The sequence below is a fragment of the Sus scrofa genome, chromosome 6 (genome assembly GCF_054392235.1).
Source record: "Sus scrofa isolate SSC_HxYL_T2T_F1_AM1 chromosome 6, Sscrofa_HxYL_maternal_Yorkshire_Landrace_v2.0, whole genome shotgun sequence".
Lineage (NCBI taxonomy): Eukaryota > Metazoa > Chordata > Mammalia > Artiodactyla > Suidae > Sus > Sus scrofa.
In genome coordinates this window covers 88647326-88664318 of record NC_139388.1, presented here as the reverse complement: position 1 = coordinate 88664318, position 16993 = coordinate 88647326, and the positions used below count along the sequence as shown (strand labels likewise).

At 49.4% G+C, this 16993-nt stretch overlaps 1 protein-coding gene across 7 annotated transcripts; it reads left to right on the top strand.

Annotated features, from left to right (window-relative positions):
• GPN2 (GPN-loop GTPase 2) lies at positions 1-13959 on the top strand. Of its 7 annotated transcripts, none has more exons than XR_014807350.1 (6): positions 1-644; positions 1185-1341; positions 3949-4109; positions 7051-7181; positions 8624-8952; positions 12752-13959. XR_014807350.1 is itself a non-coding variant. In XM_003127718.5 (5 exons), the coding sequence occupies exons 1-5, from the start codon at positions 234-236 to the stop codon at positions 8694-8696; spliced, it is 933 nt and encodes a 310-aa protein (XP_003127766.1). In that variant the 5' UTR covers positions 1-233; the 3' UTR covers positions 8697-9858. The 7 variants fall into 7 exon arrangements, 2 of the variants coding, with proteins under 2 accessions (XP_003127766.1, XP_084819620.1); XR_014807353.1 differs by having other exon boundaries at positions 3840-4109; XR_014807352.1 differs by lacking the exon at positions 12752-13959 and having other exon boundaries at positions 3840-4109; positions 8624-9858.
• The last annotated feature ends 3034 nt before the right edge of the window (positions 13960-16993 follow it).

The following is a 16993-nucleotide window of genomic DNA, read 5'->3' as shown; positions in this document are numbered from 1 at the left end:
GGAAGTCGGGTGCTGGTCTGGTCAGTGCCTGGCCATTTGGTCCCCTTACAGCGCGCCTTTTCCAGCTCTCTCTCCTTAGGCGGCTTCCGGGTATCGCTGCCAGTCCCCAGCCAAGTGCAGTTAGGGGAACCCATTGCCCTCGGCTCTTGTCTGCGGTGCGGCTCCCCCCTTGCTTCCTCTCTGAACTTGTCTGCTACGCACTTCCTCTCACTTGTCTGAGCCGTGTGCCGCCCATGGCAGGGGCCGCTCAGACCACGGCCTTTGGGCAAGCGGTGATCGGCCCGCCGGGCTCGGGGAAGACCACGTACTGCCTGGGCATGAGTGAGTTTCTGCGAGCGCTGGGCCGGCGCGTGGCGGTGGTGAACCTGGACCCGGCCAACGAGGGGCTGCCATATGAGTGCGCCGTAGATGTGGGCGAGCTGGTGGGCCTGAGCGACGTTATGGACGAGCTGCAGCTGGGGCCCAACGGCGGTCTGCTGTACTGCATGGAGTACCTAGAGGCCAACCTGGACTGGCTGCGCGCGAAACTCGACCCCCTTCGCGGCCACTACTTCCTCTTTGACTGCCCTGGTCAAGTGGAGCTCTGCACGCACCACGGAGCCCTGCGCAGCATCTTCTCCCAGATGACGCAGTGGGACCTCAGGGTGCGTCTGGGATCTGGCCCATTTTGCGGATGGAGGAACTGAGACGGAGAGGACAGATGCCACGCCCCCATGTCCCATAGCTAAGTATGGGGTAGAATTGCTCTGAAGTAAAACAAGTGTGAATTCGAATTCTGGCTCTACCACTGACTCGGTGTGTGGTCCTGGGAAAGTCAGTTTCATTCTCTGAACCTCAGTTTTCTCATCTGTATAATGAATGTGTTAGTACCCAACTTAGAATTATTGGAAGTATGGAAAGGGTTATGTGGAAAGTGGCATGGTGGTTGTGATTTGGTGGGCAAAAGAAAGTTAAAGAATAGAGTCAGATGCAGTGGGAATTGTACCAGTTGCCTGCAGGAAAGAAATGCCCCATATTTCCTGGGATAAGGAGATGACTCTATTAGAATGAACAGAAGCAGGAGGAGACTAATGGGAAGATTTGCCCTTTGTCCTCAGAAGTCCCCGGTCTGATGGGGAGACATAGGCCCTAATGTTCCTTGCCTCCCCAGGCCACTCTCACCCTGTCTCTTCCTTCCCTCCCAGCTGACTGCTGTCCACCTGGTGGATTCTCACTATTGCACAGACCCTGCCAAGTTCATTTCAGTACTGTGTACCTCCCTAGCCACCATGCTGCATGTGGAGCTCCCCCATGTCAACCTCCTCTCCAAGATGGACCTCATTGAACACTATGGGAAGCTGGGTAAGAGCTCCTGTCCTGGCAGGCAAAAATCAGAGAAGCATCTGGGCTGCACTGGAGCAGAAATCTCAGCTGAAGGTAGCTGCTTCCAGGAACCATGCATGGCCTGGTGGGAGTAGCCACAGGCAGGTCCTGACCCCTGCCCATTTATTTTATGCCACCCTGTGCCAGATATTGTTCTGGGTTTTGGGGGACAAGAGGGCTACAGATGGTTATGTGTATTTTGAAGGAATTAGAAGTAAGTAATGGAACGGGAGTGAGGAGAGTGAACAGTACCATCTGAACTGAGATCAGAATAGTGAGTGGGAGCCTGCCAAGGCAGAACTGTTCCTAGGCAGAAGGACCACTAAGGGCCCTTCAGGAAAGAGCTTTTTGTGTTCTAGGAAAAGGGGGTGGGGAGTTGGGTGAGTCCAGGGTAGCTGAGATAGTGGCTCAGGGAAGGGTGGTAGGAAATGAGGTCAGAGAGGTTAGTAGGGGCCAGAACCTGTACTGTCAAAACAGAGAAGAAAGCCATTGATGAATATGAGGCAAGGGAACAGCATGAACTGGAAAAGTCCTTCCAGCTGTTTTGTGAATTAAAAGGGGCACCTATAAATCCTGTAGTAAGATTTTGCAACAGCCCAGGCAGTGGTCTTGGGAATGGAGAGAAGTAGATAGATTCAAAACTTAACTCCAGAAATAGGATTTGCTGGTGGATTAGACATAGAGGCAGGGGAATTAAGGATGACTCTCAGGTTTCTGACTGAACCAGTGGACAAAGGTGCCATTTATCAAGATGGGAAAGACTTGGGGAGAGGCAAGCTGACAAGGGCATTGCCCAGGGGTTCTAATAGCCAGCTTTTTTTTTTTTTTTTTTTTTTAAATGACTACACCAGCAGCATATGGAAGTTCCCAGGCTAGGGATTGAATGCGACCTACGCCACAACTGCAGCAATGCCAGATCCTTAACCAACAGAGCTAGGCCAGGGATCAAACCCATGCCTCCACAGCAACTCAAGCCTCTGCAGTTGGACTTTTTTTTTTTTTTTTTTTTTTTTTTTTTGTCTTTTCTAGGGCCGCACTCGCGGCATATGGAGGTTCCCACGCTAGGGGTCTAATTGGAGCTATAGCCTCTGGCCTACACCACAGCCACAGCAACTCAGGATCCGAGCCGCTTCTTCAACCTACACTGCAGCTCATGGCAATACCGGATCCTTGACCCACTGAGCAAGGCCAGGGATCGAACCCAAAACCTAGTCGGATTTGTTAACCACTGAGCCACGATGGGAGCTCCCTGCAGTTGGATTCTTAACCCACTGTGCCACAGCGAGAACTCCAGCCAGGATTTTTTTCTTGCACGATTAGTGCTCTGCTGCTCTGGGGACATCAGTTCCCTAAATAGCATCTCCAGCCGCAAAGTAACCTAGAGAAGAACAGTTGAAATGACAAGCAGTGAGCAGGAAGGGAGGTTGTGGGGACAGTGAAGTGTCAGGGCCTTGTTCAGGAAGGGTGACTGGCTGCTAGTCAGGACATGAAGGGATGTCAGCACCTTAGAGGGGCCACCTCAGCTCAGAGTCCTGGTGCCTCTCTTAGCAAGCCCAGCAGCCACATTTTGTCTGTGCCCAGGTTAGCAGTCTTCCCAAGCCCCCCTCCCCTTCACATCTCCAGCCTGGATGGCTCCATGCTGCTCCTCTGCATCTCTAGCTCTGATTCTTTTCCAGTCATCTTCACAGGAGACTGAGGTACAAACCAGATCAGGCATTTGAGCCCCAGAGACTTTACATGAAGAGCCCAAGGTCAGTCATTCAGCTAATATGTTAGCCGAAATGAAATCTAAACCCAAGTGTACTTGGCTCCAGTTTCTTCATTCTCAGTGAGAAACATACCTTTCAGGCATCCAAGCTGTTTATTGGATGCCAAGGACTTTATTCCTTGCAGCCACAGGGTTGTTAGTTTCCAGTTAGAACTGATGAGCAGGCAGGAGCAGAGCTCAGGGGCTGAGTCAACGGATCCCCGACAGCCTGATTCCCTTGGCTCACTTTGGGACAGACATGCTGCGTCTCCCAGGTGCTGGAGTCTTCCAGGCAGAAAGGAACAGTGCAGGGAGGCCCACTTTCCTTCTCTTAGTGGGAAGTTTGTACTCATAGAACGGAGTCAGGGACCTGAGTCATCTAGTCTCATCTGGTCATTTTACACTAGGAAGGAACTGGCCCTGAAAGGGAAAGTGATTTTCCCGAGAGGGCACCTGCTAGATAGAGTACTTAACAGTGTGTGTGCCGGGTCCTGGGGGTGCTGCCTGACCTTGAGCTTCATGAGGCAGGGACCAAACACTGTTCTTGGTACATGTTGAATCTTAACTACTGTTGATCAAGCACTACTTTATACCAGGCACTGGGGTTTACAGCATTTAATCCTCACAGTAGCCCCAGGAGGCGGGTCCCTGTCCATCCAGCTAAGTAAATAGCAGAGCCAACAAGTGAAATCAAGTATTTTCTTCTTAGTAATTTCATTTCACACCTCAGCAAGTATTTGTGGAATGAGTGAATGAAGACAGAGGAAGAAAGAAAGAAAACGTGATCCCTGTCCCCAAGTCTTCCCTGATGCCAGCTGAACACCGGTTTCTCTTCCTAGCCTTCAACCTGGACTACTACACAGAGGTCCTGGACCTCTCCTACCTGCTTGACCACCTGGCTTCTGATCCTTTCTTCCGCCACTATCGTCAGCTCAATGAGAAACTCGTGCAGCTCATCGAAGACTACAGCCTGGTCTCCTTCATCCCTCTCAACATCCAGGTACAAGCACACCTCACTTTATTGCACTTCACGTTATTGTGCTTTGCAGATACTGTAGTATTTTTACAAATTGAAGGTTCACGGCAACCCTGCATTGAACAAGTTTATGGATGCCATTTTTTCCAACAGCACTTGGTCACTCTATGTCTCTGTCACATTTTGGTAATCTCATACCATTTCAAGCTTTTTCATTATTGTTCTATTTGTTATGATGATCTGTGATCAGTGATCTTTTTAAAAAAAAAATACGAATTTTTATTTGCCTTTTTGGGGGGGTGGTATGGCTTTTCTATCAGCACTTGTTGCTTTACACTGCCCTTTTTTTTTTCTGGCCGCACCTGCAGCATGTGTAAGTTTCCAGGCCATGGATTGAACCCATGCCACAGTAGAGACTGAGCCACTGCAGTGACAATACCAGATCCTTAACCTGACAAGCCACCAGGGAATTTCCTGTGATCAGTGATCTTTTTTTTTAAATGGCTGCACCTGCAATATAGGAAGTTCCTGGGCCGGAAATAGAATCCAGGCCACAGCTACAGCAACGCCAGATCCTTTAACCCACTGTGCTGGGCTGGGAATTGAACCTGTGCCTCTGCAGCGGCCTAGGCTGCTTCAGTCAGATTTTTAACCCATTAAGCCACAGTGGGAACTCCTACTTTCAAGTCTTAAGATTTACATTTTGGGGAGTTCCTGTTGTGGCTTAGCAGAAATGAATCTGACTAGCATCCATGAGGATGCGGGTTCAATCCTTCACCTCACTCAGTGAGTTAAGGATCCGCCATTGCCGTGAGCTATGGTGTAGGTTGCAGATACAACTCGGATCTGGGTGTGGTGTAGGCCGGTGGCTACAGCTCTGATTCGACCCCTAGCCTGGGAACCTCCATATGCTGCAGGAGTAGCCCAAGAAATGGCAAAAAGACAAAAAAAAAAAAAAAAGAAAGAAAGAAAGAAAAAAAAAGAAATCGCAAAAACAGAAACCTTCAGAGACCCTATTTGGAGTTTCTCTATGGCTCAACGGGTTAAGGACCTGGCACTGTCACTGCTGTGGCTCTGGTCGCTGCCATGGTGCGAGTTCAATTCCTGGCACTGGGAACTTCCACATGCTGTGGGTGCGGTCGCAAGAGAAAAAAACAGAGGAGTTCCTGTTGTGGCTCAGTGGTAACGAACCTGACTAGTATCCATGAGGTTTGATCCCTGGCCTTGCTCAGTGGGTTAACTATCCCGCGTTGCTGTGGCTGTGGTGTAGGCTGGCAGCTGAGGCTCCGATTCTACCCCTAGCCTGGGAACTTCCATATGCCACTGTTGCGGTCCTAAAAAAAGAAAAGAAAAGAAAAAGAAATTGCCACAGCCACCCCAACCTTCAGCAACACCACCCTGATCAGTCAGCAGCCATCAACGTGGAGGCAAGACCCTGCACCAGCAAAGAGATTACAACTCACCATAGGCTTAGATGATGGTTAGCATTTTTTACTAATAAGGTGTTTTTTAATTCAGGTATGTACATTGTGTTTTTAGACGAAATGCTATCATATGCTTAACAGACTATAGTATAAGTGTGAACGTGACTCACTTTATTTTGAGATTTGCTTTATTGCGATGGTCTGGAACCAGACCTGCAGTTCTCCAGGTGTGCCTGTACTGGGTACCAAGAGGCCTTCTCCCTGACTACTGGCTCTAAAGTGCCCAGGACCTCACCAAGCCAAGGGTACAGGAAGCTTTGAGGCCTCAAACAATGGTCTTTGTCCTGGGTCTGACTACCATTCAGTCTCCATGGTTTCAAGACCACTGGTGGGTGGGATTCCAGTAGAGGGTGGACCAAGCTTTGGCCCTACCTGTTCTGTTCTACTGGGTTCTCCGTACACATGTTCCCTCCTCGGTGTGAAAATGGCAGAAAGTCACCAGCCAGGGACAAGTCTTTGAGGCTCCTTCAAGATGAGCAACTGCCTGTTGACTTTGCAAAGGAGCACTCAACCCTTGTGCCTTTCACCTTGCACCCTACAAAAGTAACCTGGGAGATAGAGGTGCATGTTTGATTCCTTTCTGCAGTGGGTGGACTTAAGCAAACTTGTCTGTTCCCTGTTTAATGCCACACTTTTCTCCTCTAAGATGCAGAGGTGAGGGAGTTCCCGTTGTGGCTCAGCAGTAACAAACCTGACTAGGATCTATGAAGGTGCGGGTTCGATCCCTGGCCTCGCACAGTGGGTTAAGGATTCAGTGTTGCCTTGAGCTGTGGATAGGTCGCAGACATGGCTTAGATCTGGCATTGCTGTAGCTGTGGTGTAGGCTGGCAGCTACAGCTCTGATTTGACCCCTAGTGTAGGAACTTCCATATGCCACGAGTGTGGCCCTAAAAAGCAAAACAAAAAAAGGTGAACCCTATAACATTAATTGTAACAGTGACCACTGTGGGAGCCTTTCTGTGCTAGGCATTGTGCTAAGGACTGTACATTTTAAATCTCTTTTTCCTATCAGGTGATGTAGGGACCATTCTTAGCACTTTTATGGGGTGACTGAATAGGTTCCATGCATATTTATTGGGTGCCTACTGCTAGCTGAGTCCTGTGCCAGACGTAGTACTGGGGAGGCCTTGACAAAGGGCTCTGACCTGTATGGGTGCGCAGTCAAGTAGGCGAGGCAGCTGAGTCAGTAACATAATGGTAAGGTGGTGGGATCACAGCTACCGGAGGGATAACCTGGGGACTGTGGGAGTGCAGAGCAGAACTTACCTGTTCTAATTTGGGTGGGTTGCTAGGCAGGAAGGGTGGGATGCAGCCGGGCCTCTGGGGACATGAAGAACTACTCCAGGCCAAGGAAGCTGCATGTACTGGGGCTTCCTGAGGCAAGATCAGGTGGGGTGTTCGGAGACTGCAAGCAGTGGGGCACAACCCCAATGCCACGTACCTCTGTTTCACTCAGCACTGTTCCTCTCCTTCCTGCCCAGGACAAGGAGAGCATCCAGCGGGTCCTGCAGGCTGTGGATAAAGCCAATGGCTACTGCTTCGGGGTCCAGGAGCAGCGGAGCCTGGAGGCCATGATGTCTGCCGCTGTGGGAGCGGACTTCCACTTCTCCTCGTATCCTTGCTCGCCAGCCTTCGCCACGGGGGGAGGCATGGGGCTCGAGAATCACTACAGCTGCCCTTGAAGGTGACTGATTCTGTGTTGCCCAGTGGGCTCGCTGGTGACGTCCCTTAGAAGGCTTCAGGGTCGGTTGTACCTGAGGACAAGGGAGGCTGTTGATCAGAAGGGGCAACAAACACGGAGGCCCAGCCATGAGAGGGCACTGGTCATTTGGAAGAGAGGCAGGGGGTTTGGTTGCCTGGTATCTTGAGTGTGAAGGGGAAAGGGATGGAGTGGTACAGGGGCGGTGGGCAGGGCCGGCAGTGGAGAAGGGTGGACTTCGGCCTGTGGGTAGCCACTGTGAACCAGCACACTGTTGTGGAGCAGGGCGTGACACGATCAGGTGCACATTTTGAAAAGCATCTCCATGTGTGGAAAGAGCGTTTAAGGAATGTGATTGGAGACCGGGGAGTTTTTAGTCTCCAGGTGAAAATAGAGAAAAGGGTGTGGACTGAAAAAATATTAAGGAGATAGACAACCAGAGCTGGTGGCCAGGTGGTTATGGATAGAAGGAGGTGGAGCAGAAGTTAGGCTCCTAGATTCCTGGTTTAGACAGTGGTCAGGGTGGTTGTGGTTCCTGAGGGGAGGAAGGGGGAGAGGGCAAGTTTGTCACGCGGAGGGGATGGGAGCTGGCAGCCACGCTGTGCTTGAGGGGGCCGTGGGGTGTGCTGGAACCTGGTTGCAGAATCTCAGGCTCTGACACTGGAGTCTCCTCTGGGATAAGAGCCGTGGTGGCCAACCCCGCTATGGGGTCTGCCCCCACCTCCTAGTCAGGCGCCAGACCCGGACCTCGGGCCGGCCAGCCTCACACTCCACTGGCAGTGTCCTGTCTCTTGCTGTGGGAATCTGATGGGTGTCTTTCCTGCTGACAGAGAGCACTAGAAGGCCCTCTCTGGCCCAAGCAGAAATTTATTTCCTTTGAGCTCTGTTGAGGTCCCTCCTTTAGCAGAAGCAGGGAAATCACAAATAGCAGGCAGCTACCGAGTGCCAGTTGCCACGGTGGGCACTTTGTATTTGCTGTCTCATTTGATCCTCATGACCCTGTTTTACAAATGAGTAAAAGGAAGTGACAAACTCAGGATTTAACCCCCACGGCGTGGCTCCAGAGCGTGTGCCACTGCACGGAACCGGAGGGTTAGTGCTCTCCTGTCCTCTGCTCCTCAGCCGTGTGCAGAAGAGGCATGTGGCTGCCTCTCACCTTGGGGGCCAGAAGCTCTGAGGGGCTCCTCGCGTCCAGCTGGTCCCCGTGGCCAGAAGCTATCATTATGAGGAAGGGAGCAGGAGGGGAGGAACCTGCCAAGCGTGGTTGGAGGGCGAGCATCAGTAGAGGCAAGATCCTGCCTAGAGCAGTTCCCCATCCTTGCCCACGCTGTCAGCCTTGACGAGCCCTCCATCAGCACCCTGGGCCTCCAGGAGAAGTACCTGGCACCCTCAGACCAGCCAGTGGAGCAGGAGGCCATGCAGCTCTAGCAACAAGCTGGGCTCTTGTTGGAGGAGGACGCACAACCCAGCGCTGGGTAGCATGGTGGCTTCCAGAGCAGCAGACTGCGCGGCAGGCTGCAGATCCAAGAGCAGCCCTCACAGGGGGAGACTGGCAAGGGGATACACAGCCCTGCAGAGGAGTTCGGCCAGATCCAGACCTGTCACCAAGCAGAGCACTCTCAGTGCTCTGGGCGCTGCCAGCAGGAATCCAGCACTGGCCCCGCTTGGGCTGTGATGGAACATGGTACAATACAAGAGTTTATTTTCTACTTTTTGTGGCTTCCAAACTTTTCTTCAACCATCCGGGCCGAGGAATTTGGGAACATGAGAATGTCACCTTTCCTCAGAAGAGTCCTGTTGCCTTTTTTTTTTTTCTTCTTCTTTTTTTGGCTGCCCCTCTGCATATGGAGTTCCCGGACCAGGGATCAGATCCAAGTCGCAGTTGTGACCTAAGCCGAAGCTGCGGCAACGCCAGATCCTTAACTCACTGTGCTGGACCAGGGCTGGAACCTGCGACCCAGCACTCCCAAGACAACACCAATTCCATTGCACCACAGCAGGAACTCCAGAAGAGTCCTGTTTCTTCACACAGGGCAGTGGTTTCCCCCTAAACCACAGGATCATAGTAGAGGGTTGACTCTCAAGTCTCAAGTTGTGTGCTTTTGTTAATCTTCAGTTTTAACAATGAGGCTCAAGCTTGAGCTTTCCTCACAGATCTTATATTTTATTTTCATTGTATTTATTTCAGGGTTTTATTCTTGGGGGGGGGCAAGTGTTAACTAGTTTTCCATTTATAGTAGTGATTAGAAGTTGACTTTAAAATAAAATTTATTGGGAGTTCCCATCTTGGCGCAGCAGAAACAAATCCAACTAGGAACCATGAGGTTGCGGGTTCGATCCCTGGCCTCGCTCAGTGGGTTAAGGATCCAGTGTTGCCGTGAGCTGTGGTGTCGGTCACAGACGCAGCTCGGATGTGGTGTGGCTGTGGTGTAGGCCAGCAGCTCGGATGTGGTGTGGCTGTGGTGTAGGCCAGCAGCTGTAGCTCCTGTAGCCCCTAGCCTGGGAACCTCCATGTGCCATGGGTGTGGCCCTAAGAAGACAAAAATACAAAAATAAATAAATAAAAATAAAATGAAACATTTATACAAAATGAGTTGTTTAAAGAAAATGATTAGTATATAATATGTCATGAGGGCCCTGGTAAAAATTAAGATGGCTTGAAGTTGGAAATAGTCGTGTCTGCTTCCGGTGGATCTTTTTGTAAGTGTTTGGATGCAATTCATATGTTCAACCAGTAGGTGGCATCCCAGGCTTGTTTTTTAATTTTTTTCTGCTGTATCCTGGAGGCAGGCGATAGATGGCGGTTGTGCCCAAAGTCTTACTTGTAGACATTCAGTCCTATTAACACATGGGAAGGGCTTAGTATTTTACAAAGAACTTCCGCACACCCAGCCTTCATGTGGTTCTCACAGCAACCCCTAGAGATATAGATGAGATGGGGAATATAACTAAGCCCCACTTTACAGTGAGGAAACAGAAAGATGAGTTTGCACTTCAGTCAGCCTGGTTCTCTCATAATTCACTTTGCTGACTTCCTAATTGGTGAGTATGTTATGGTGGAAAGTCACGGCCCTTCTCCCACAGGATCTGTAGCCAATGAGGAGAATTTAGATACCTGTAGAGTATTACTGAATCATAAATCAAGGAGGATATAGATGACTGGTGGTTTGGGCAATTTAGGAAGAAGTTTCTTTTTCTCCTTTTCTTTTTTCTTTCTTTCTTTCTTTTTTTTTTTTTTTGGTTTTTAGGGCTATACCTGCGACATATGGAGGTTCCCAGCCTAGGGGCCTAATTGGAGCTACAGCTGTCAGCCTACACTAGAGCCACAGCAACGCAGGATCCGAGCCATGTCTGGGACTTACACCACAGCTCATGGCAACACCAGATCCTTAACCCTCTGAGGGAGGCCAGGGATCGAACCTGCAACCTCATGGTTCCTAGTCAGATTTGTTTCCACTGTGCCACGATGGGAACTCCAGGAAAAACTATTCTGACGTGGCGTTGATATGGGGCCAGTTTGCTTCTCAGATTTGGCTGTCAGAGCAGAAGACAGAAGAGCGAGGGGCTGTGAGGAGACTCTTCAGGCTGGAACAGTATGAAAGCAGCCAACCTCCGCTCCCACGCCTGGCCGGATGGGGGATAATAACTGGGTGCTACTTCCCCCACCTCTTTCATCTGAGGAGTTCAAAGCACCTGACCCTATTAACAGTGTACACAGTAGGTGGGGAGTATCAGCAGTGCAAGCCAGGGAAACTGAGGCCAGGAGGCACCGCCTGGGGCTGGCTGTGAGTCCTATGGGGCCTGGAGCCCAGGAATCCTGACGCTCAGGCTGCTGGACGAATCCCTCATCAGGCTGTGAGGGTGGGTGCTGTGTTTTTGAAACTAGTATCAGTAGCTGTGGTCACAGGTTTTAATGCTTCCCTATCCCAGAGGCCCCAGCTCTGACCAAAGCACACCAGTGGGAAGGAAGGCGTCGTTTACAATTTTATGGCCTCAAATGCAAACACTTTCAGCATTTATTCTCAGCAGTCATGGAGTGGAGAAGGATGGAAATAATTCCAAACTTTATTTTCAGGCCTTGGTGTGACAGCAAGGGTGCTTTCTATCCTCCCACTGGTAGCAACATGATTTTGTTCCTCTGTCATTACTGGGAAGGGACAGCACAATGCAGAAAAGCAGAGGCATCTGGGTCCTGGGTCAAGGCTGTTCAGTGTGAAATGTGTAGGTTAAGAGAAAGACCATCCTCAGGTTGGCGGCATATAACAAATGTCCTTAAGATTTTTTTTTTTTTTTTTTCTTTTTAGGGCTGCACCTGTGGCATATGGAAAATTCCCAAGTTAGGATCAATTCAGAGCTGGAGTTGTCAGCCTATGCCACAGCCGCAGTAAAGCAGGATCCTAGCTGCGTCTCAACCTACACCACAGCTCATGGCAACACTAGACCCCCAACCCCCTGAGCGAGGCCAGGGATCAAACCCACATACTCACAGATACTAGTCGGATTCATTTCCCCTGAGCTACGATGGGAGCTCCAAGATTTCTTTTTTTCCTGACAAAAACCAGAAAAGTCAGGAGTTCTCTAGTGGTTCAGTGGGTTAAAGGATTCGGCATTGTCAATCCCTGGCCCAGAATTTCCACATGCCACCGCTGCAGCTAAAAAATAAAATAGAAAAGTAAAAAAACTTGGAAAAGTCATCCATAATTCCATCACACATGAATAATCAAAAATATTTACGATAAAATTTTTATTTGATTATGTAAATATTTTTTTTCTTTCAGTCTTATTTTTCTATACATTCAAAGGATAGCTATAGCATTTATACGTGTGGGATATGTTACTGTTTTGTAACCTATTTTCTTCTGTTAACATTATTTCATGTAATTGAAGATATAAAGACCATTTTTTAGTCACAGCTGTGACTCAGATTCAGTCTCTGGCCCAGGAACTTCCATATGACATTCTTATTTATATTTACATAGACTTTATTTTTTTATTTTTTAATTAACTTATTTTTTTGGTCTTTTCTAGGGCCACACCCATGGCATATGGAGGTTCCCAAGTTAGGGGTCTAATCGGAGGTGTAGCCACTGGCTTACGCCAGGGCCACAGCAACGCCAGATACGAGCCGCATCTGTGACCTACATCACAGCTCATGGCAACGCCAGATCCCTAACCCACTGAGCAAGGCCAGGGATCGAAGCTGCAACCTCATGGTTCCTATTCGGATTTGCTAACCACTGAGCCACAATGGGAACTCCTACGTAGACTTGAAATATCTACATGATAATATTTTTTGGTATTGTTGTAACAGTTTATCCAGAGTCCTATGGTCAGCCTTTAAGTTATTATCAATTTTTTGCTATTATAAATAGTGCCGTGATTAACATCTTTGTCTGAGATAAAGTCCTAGAAATAAAACAGCAGACGGTCTTCTAGGTTCTGGATTCATGTTGCCAAAACACCTCCTGCTTTACACCTCACAGACACTGCCTGGAAGTGCCCTTCTCACCTCCATCCTCACTTAGTCGACCTCGTGAACCACTTCTGGAGGAAGGAAACCATCCCCGGGCGCCTTCCGAGAGAGCTTCTGGGTCATCTCCGCTAACCACTCCCTGACATTGGGAGAGTCTGCATTTCCTGGCTCGGAAATGGGCACCCCGCCTGCCAATGATTGGAAGCTGGTGTTTGGAACCTGTCAGAGACCACAGCTAACTGCAAAGGCTTCCAGCCCAGACAAAGAGGCTTAGGAGTGGAGGTGACACCCTGAAGCCACAGAGCTGCAGCACAGCCAGCCTGCCCTCAGCTGTTTCTGAAGCAGCAGAACACTCATCCACCATTGGCTGGGAACAGAAAGTCTGATCCCATTAGGGTCTGTGGGAAGATTAGGATCTCATTAGGGTCTGAAATCCTCTGTCCTTTCTCAAGACTCCTGAGAGGAACAGGAGCACGGCTAAGGCCCACCCTGTTTTTGAAAGCAGAAGGGAGGCCCAACTATCTCAGATTCCTGGAGGGAAATTCCCTATCAAGCGGGCGGGTGTACCTCCCCTCCACTCTCTTTTCTCTCTTGCCCCTGGCTGCTGAGCCTTTACCCAGCCTGGTCCGGGCTGCTCACTTCCTCTCCTGTCCCCCCTTGGAAGGCAGAGTCTCAGATTAGTGCATATGTTAATGGCAGCGGGCTTGCTGAGAGTAGGAGAAAGCTAACTTCATACAGCCCCAGAAGCCCAGGTGTCCAGGTGGCCTAAGCCTGAGGGATGATGAGGGATGGCTAGGGATGTGGAGCCCAAATGAGGTTAAAAATATAATTATTAGTAAAATGCCCTGGCCTAGAATACAAAGCAAGGTTTACATTTTTTTCTCCCCATCCAAACCCTTGAAGCAGCTAAGGACGCGGGAGGTGAGACCCCCTCAAAGTTACCCCAAATAAGCCAATCTAAAACAGTGTAGGAGGAGTTCCCTTCATGGCTCAGCAGGTTAAGAACCCAACTAGCATCCATGAGGATGTGGGTTAAGGAAATGGTGTTGCCTTGAGCTGCGGTGTAGGTCACAGATGCAGCTCGGATCTGGGGTTGCTATGGCTCTGGTGTAGGCCAGCAGCTACAGCTCCGATTCAACCCCTAGCCTGGGAACCTCCACGTGCCTCTGGTACAGCCCTAAAAAGCAAAAATAAAATAAAACGGTGTGCTCCCCTTCACACTGAATTGTTGCCTCTTCATATATATTAACCCCGGAGCCTCCGCATTGACTTGTGGAGTCATAGAAAGAGCAGAGAAGGGATATTGGGACAACTCATCAGTCATATCAGTGGCCACATAATCTATCCTGAGTGAAAACCCAGTCCCCTCTAGAGTCCGACAAGGACATTTCAGGTTAGCTTTAGTCTGAAGGAGGAACGGGAGGAGGGGACTGTGTCTTCTTCTTCTCTCTTAACAAATATTTATTGCACACCATAATCTGATGTATTCAATACTGTGCCTAGCCACAGAGTATAGACTCCATGCTTTTCAGACTCCATGCTTTTCAGAGTCTGGGATTTCCCCCTTGTCTCTCTAGAAAACGTGTTCAATTTCTCAGCAGTAGGAAGAAGAATGGTTGGCGATGAGAGATGAATCAGCCCTCTGACACCCCCAGGGCAACATACCTGTCCGCTGCCTCCACAGACATTCCTGGCTCCTGACTCCGGGGGGTGGGTGGACCTGGGGGTGCTGTGAGAGGAGGGGGACCTACGCCCCTGCAGAAACCTGCCTTCCTCTTACACACAACAGGGATCAGGGCGGCATACGTCCCGTGAACGAGGCGAGGAACTGAGAAGCAACAAAGGATGGAATCAGGTTAAGGAAATCTTAACTTGATGAACAAGCCAGGAAATTGGTCCACCACACAGTTTTTTCTCATTTAAGACAGATTAAATGAGAAATGCCAGGCCCTGGGGGGGGCGTTAGATTTAAGGAGAATAAAAAGCTTTCTCGGAATTCCCATCGTGGCTCATTGGTTAATGAATCTGAGTAGTATCCATGAGGTTGCAGGTTCAATCCCTGACCTTGCTCAGTGGGTTAAGGATCTGGCATTGCTGTGAGCTGTGGTATAGGCCGGCAGCTGTAGCTCCAATTGGACCGCTGGCCTGGGAATCTCCACATACCGAGGGGGTGGCCCTAAAAAGACAAAAAAGAAAAAGGATTTCTTGATTCTTAGAAAGTCCGAAATAGGAGCAGTAGCAGCATAGCATTAAGGTGGTTCTTTTCAAACTTATTTTTAACTCATGAAACTCCCAATATACAAAACAGACACACGTGGGTATTTTAGCCAACGTGTGTGGAAACAGGGGAAACCCTGAGCGCTGAGCTCCTGTCCTATGGCAGCTTCTGGGGAACCCTCTGAACACAGTTAAAAATAGCTAATGTAGGAGTTCTCATCGTGGCTCAGTGATTAACAAATCCGACTAGGAACCATGAGGTTGCGGGTTCGGTCCCTGGCCTTGCTCAGTGGGTTAAGGATCCGGCGTTGCTGTGAGCTGTGGTGTAGGTCGCAGACGCGGCTCAGATCCCGCATTGCTGTGGCTGTGGTGTAGGCCAGCAGCTACAGCTCCGATTAGACTCCTAGCCTGGGAACCTCCATATGCCGTGGGTGCGGCCCTAGAAAATACAAAAAAAGACAAAAAAAAAAAAAAAAAAAAAAAAACCTAATGTAGGAGTTCCCATTGTGGCTTAGTGGTTAATGAATCCAACTAGGAACCATGAGGTTTCAGGTTCGATCCCTGGCCTTGCTCAGTGAGTTAAGGATCCGGCGTTGCCATGAGCTGTGGTGTAGGTCACAGATGCAGCTCAGATCCTGTGTTGCCATGACTGTGGCTGTGGCGTACGTAGGCCAGCAGCTACAGCTCCAATTCGACCCCTAGCCTGGGAACCTCCATATGCCTCGGGTGCAGCCCTATAAAAAGACAAAAAGAAAAAAAGAAAAAAAAAAGCTATTGTAGTTTAAAAATCATGGGCCTTGGAGTCAGACCTGTTCCACTCCTTGGGCACATAAATCATTGTATAACATTGGTTATTAGGTTATTTAGCTGCTCTGAGCCTCAGTCTCTTCGTATGCAAAGGAAAGATGATAATATGTATTGCTGTGAGGATTAAGGTATAAAACCGCCACACACAGCAGTCATGGCAGCTGCTCTTATTACTGTATTCTGTTCTCTAGGAAGAAGCAGGAGTGGGGCACTTTTGGTCAGAAGAACAATCTTGCAGAAGAGCAAGCATCTGAAATCAGATTTTCCAAAAAGGCAATTGACACTTGGACTCTGTGTGTGTGTGTAGGAATATCTTGCCTTTCTAGAAAGAGCCACAGGGGCCTCCCTGACCCCAGTGCCTTGGTCTCCCTAGGGTTTCTGGTGAGTTCTGAGAAGGTTCCTCAACCTCAGTGCCTTGCCTTCCATCACCTACTCCTGTGGATCTGCAGAGCCAATTGGGACTTTGCTCTCTGGAGGAACTACATTTAAGAGAGAAGAGTAGATACTTCCTCTAGAAAATTTTAGGTTGCAAATTTTCCATATACAGCTCAAATTCTTGGGAGAGAAAGATTTTTGCAGGCCTTGGGCCTCAGTTACTTGGGGGATAATCAGGCTGTAAGAAAGGCTAGACCTGGGGTTCCTTGACCCTTTGTGAGCCGGATCTCTGGATAGACAGTCTTTCTTCATCCTAGAACTAGCTGTATCTCCATTCCTACAAAAGAGGGCCTGACACTTGGTTTCCAGGTTTTTTTTGTTTTGTTTTTTAGGGCCTCACGTGCAGCATATGGAAGTTTGGAGCTACAGGTGCTGGCCTACGCCATAGCCACAGCAAAGCCACATCCAAGCCACGTCTACAACCTATACCACAGCTCACGGCAACACAGGAGCCTTAACCCACAGAGCAAGGCCAGGGATTGAACCTGCATCCTTGTGGATACTAGTCAGAATCGTTTCTGCTGCGCCACAACGGGAACTCCCATTTATTCATTCTTTTTTAAAAAATAAGGGCATAATTTTTCCTATTGTGGCTCAACGGAAACAAACCTGACTAGTAACCACGAGGACTCAGGTTCCATCCCTGGCTTCCCTCAGTGGGTTAAGGATCCAGGGTTGCCGTGAGCTGTGGTGTAGGTGGCTGGTGCAGTTCACATCCTGAGTTGCTGTGGTTGTAGTGTAGGCCAGCGGCTACAGCTCAGATTCAGCCCCTAGCCTGGGAATTTCCATACTC

Coding starts and splice junctions, on each gene's coding strand:
- GPN2 (XM_084963494.1), top strand. CDS start 234: ATGGCAGGGGCCGCTCAGACCACGGCCTTTGGGCAAGCGGTGATCGGC. Junction 645..1,184: donor TGACGCAGTGGGACCTCAGG/GTGCGTCTGGGA, acceptor CTTCCCTCCCAG/CTGACTGCTGTCCACCTGGT. Junction 1,342..3,948: donor TGAACACTATGGGAAGCTGG/GTAAGAGCTCCT, acceptor TTCTCTTCCTAG/CCTTCAACCTGGACTACTAC.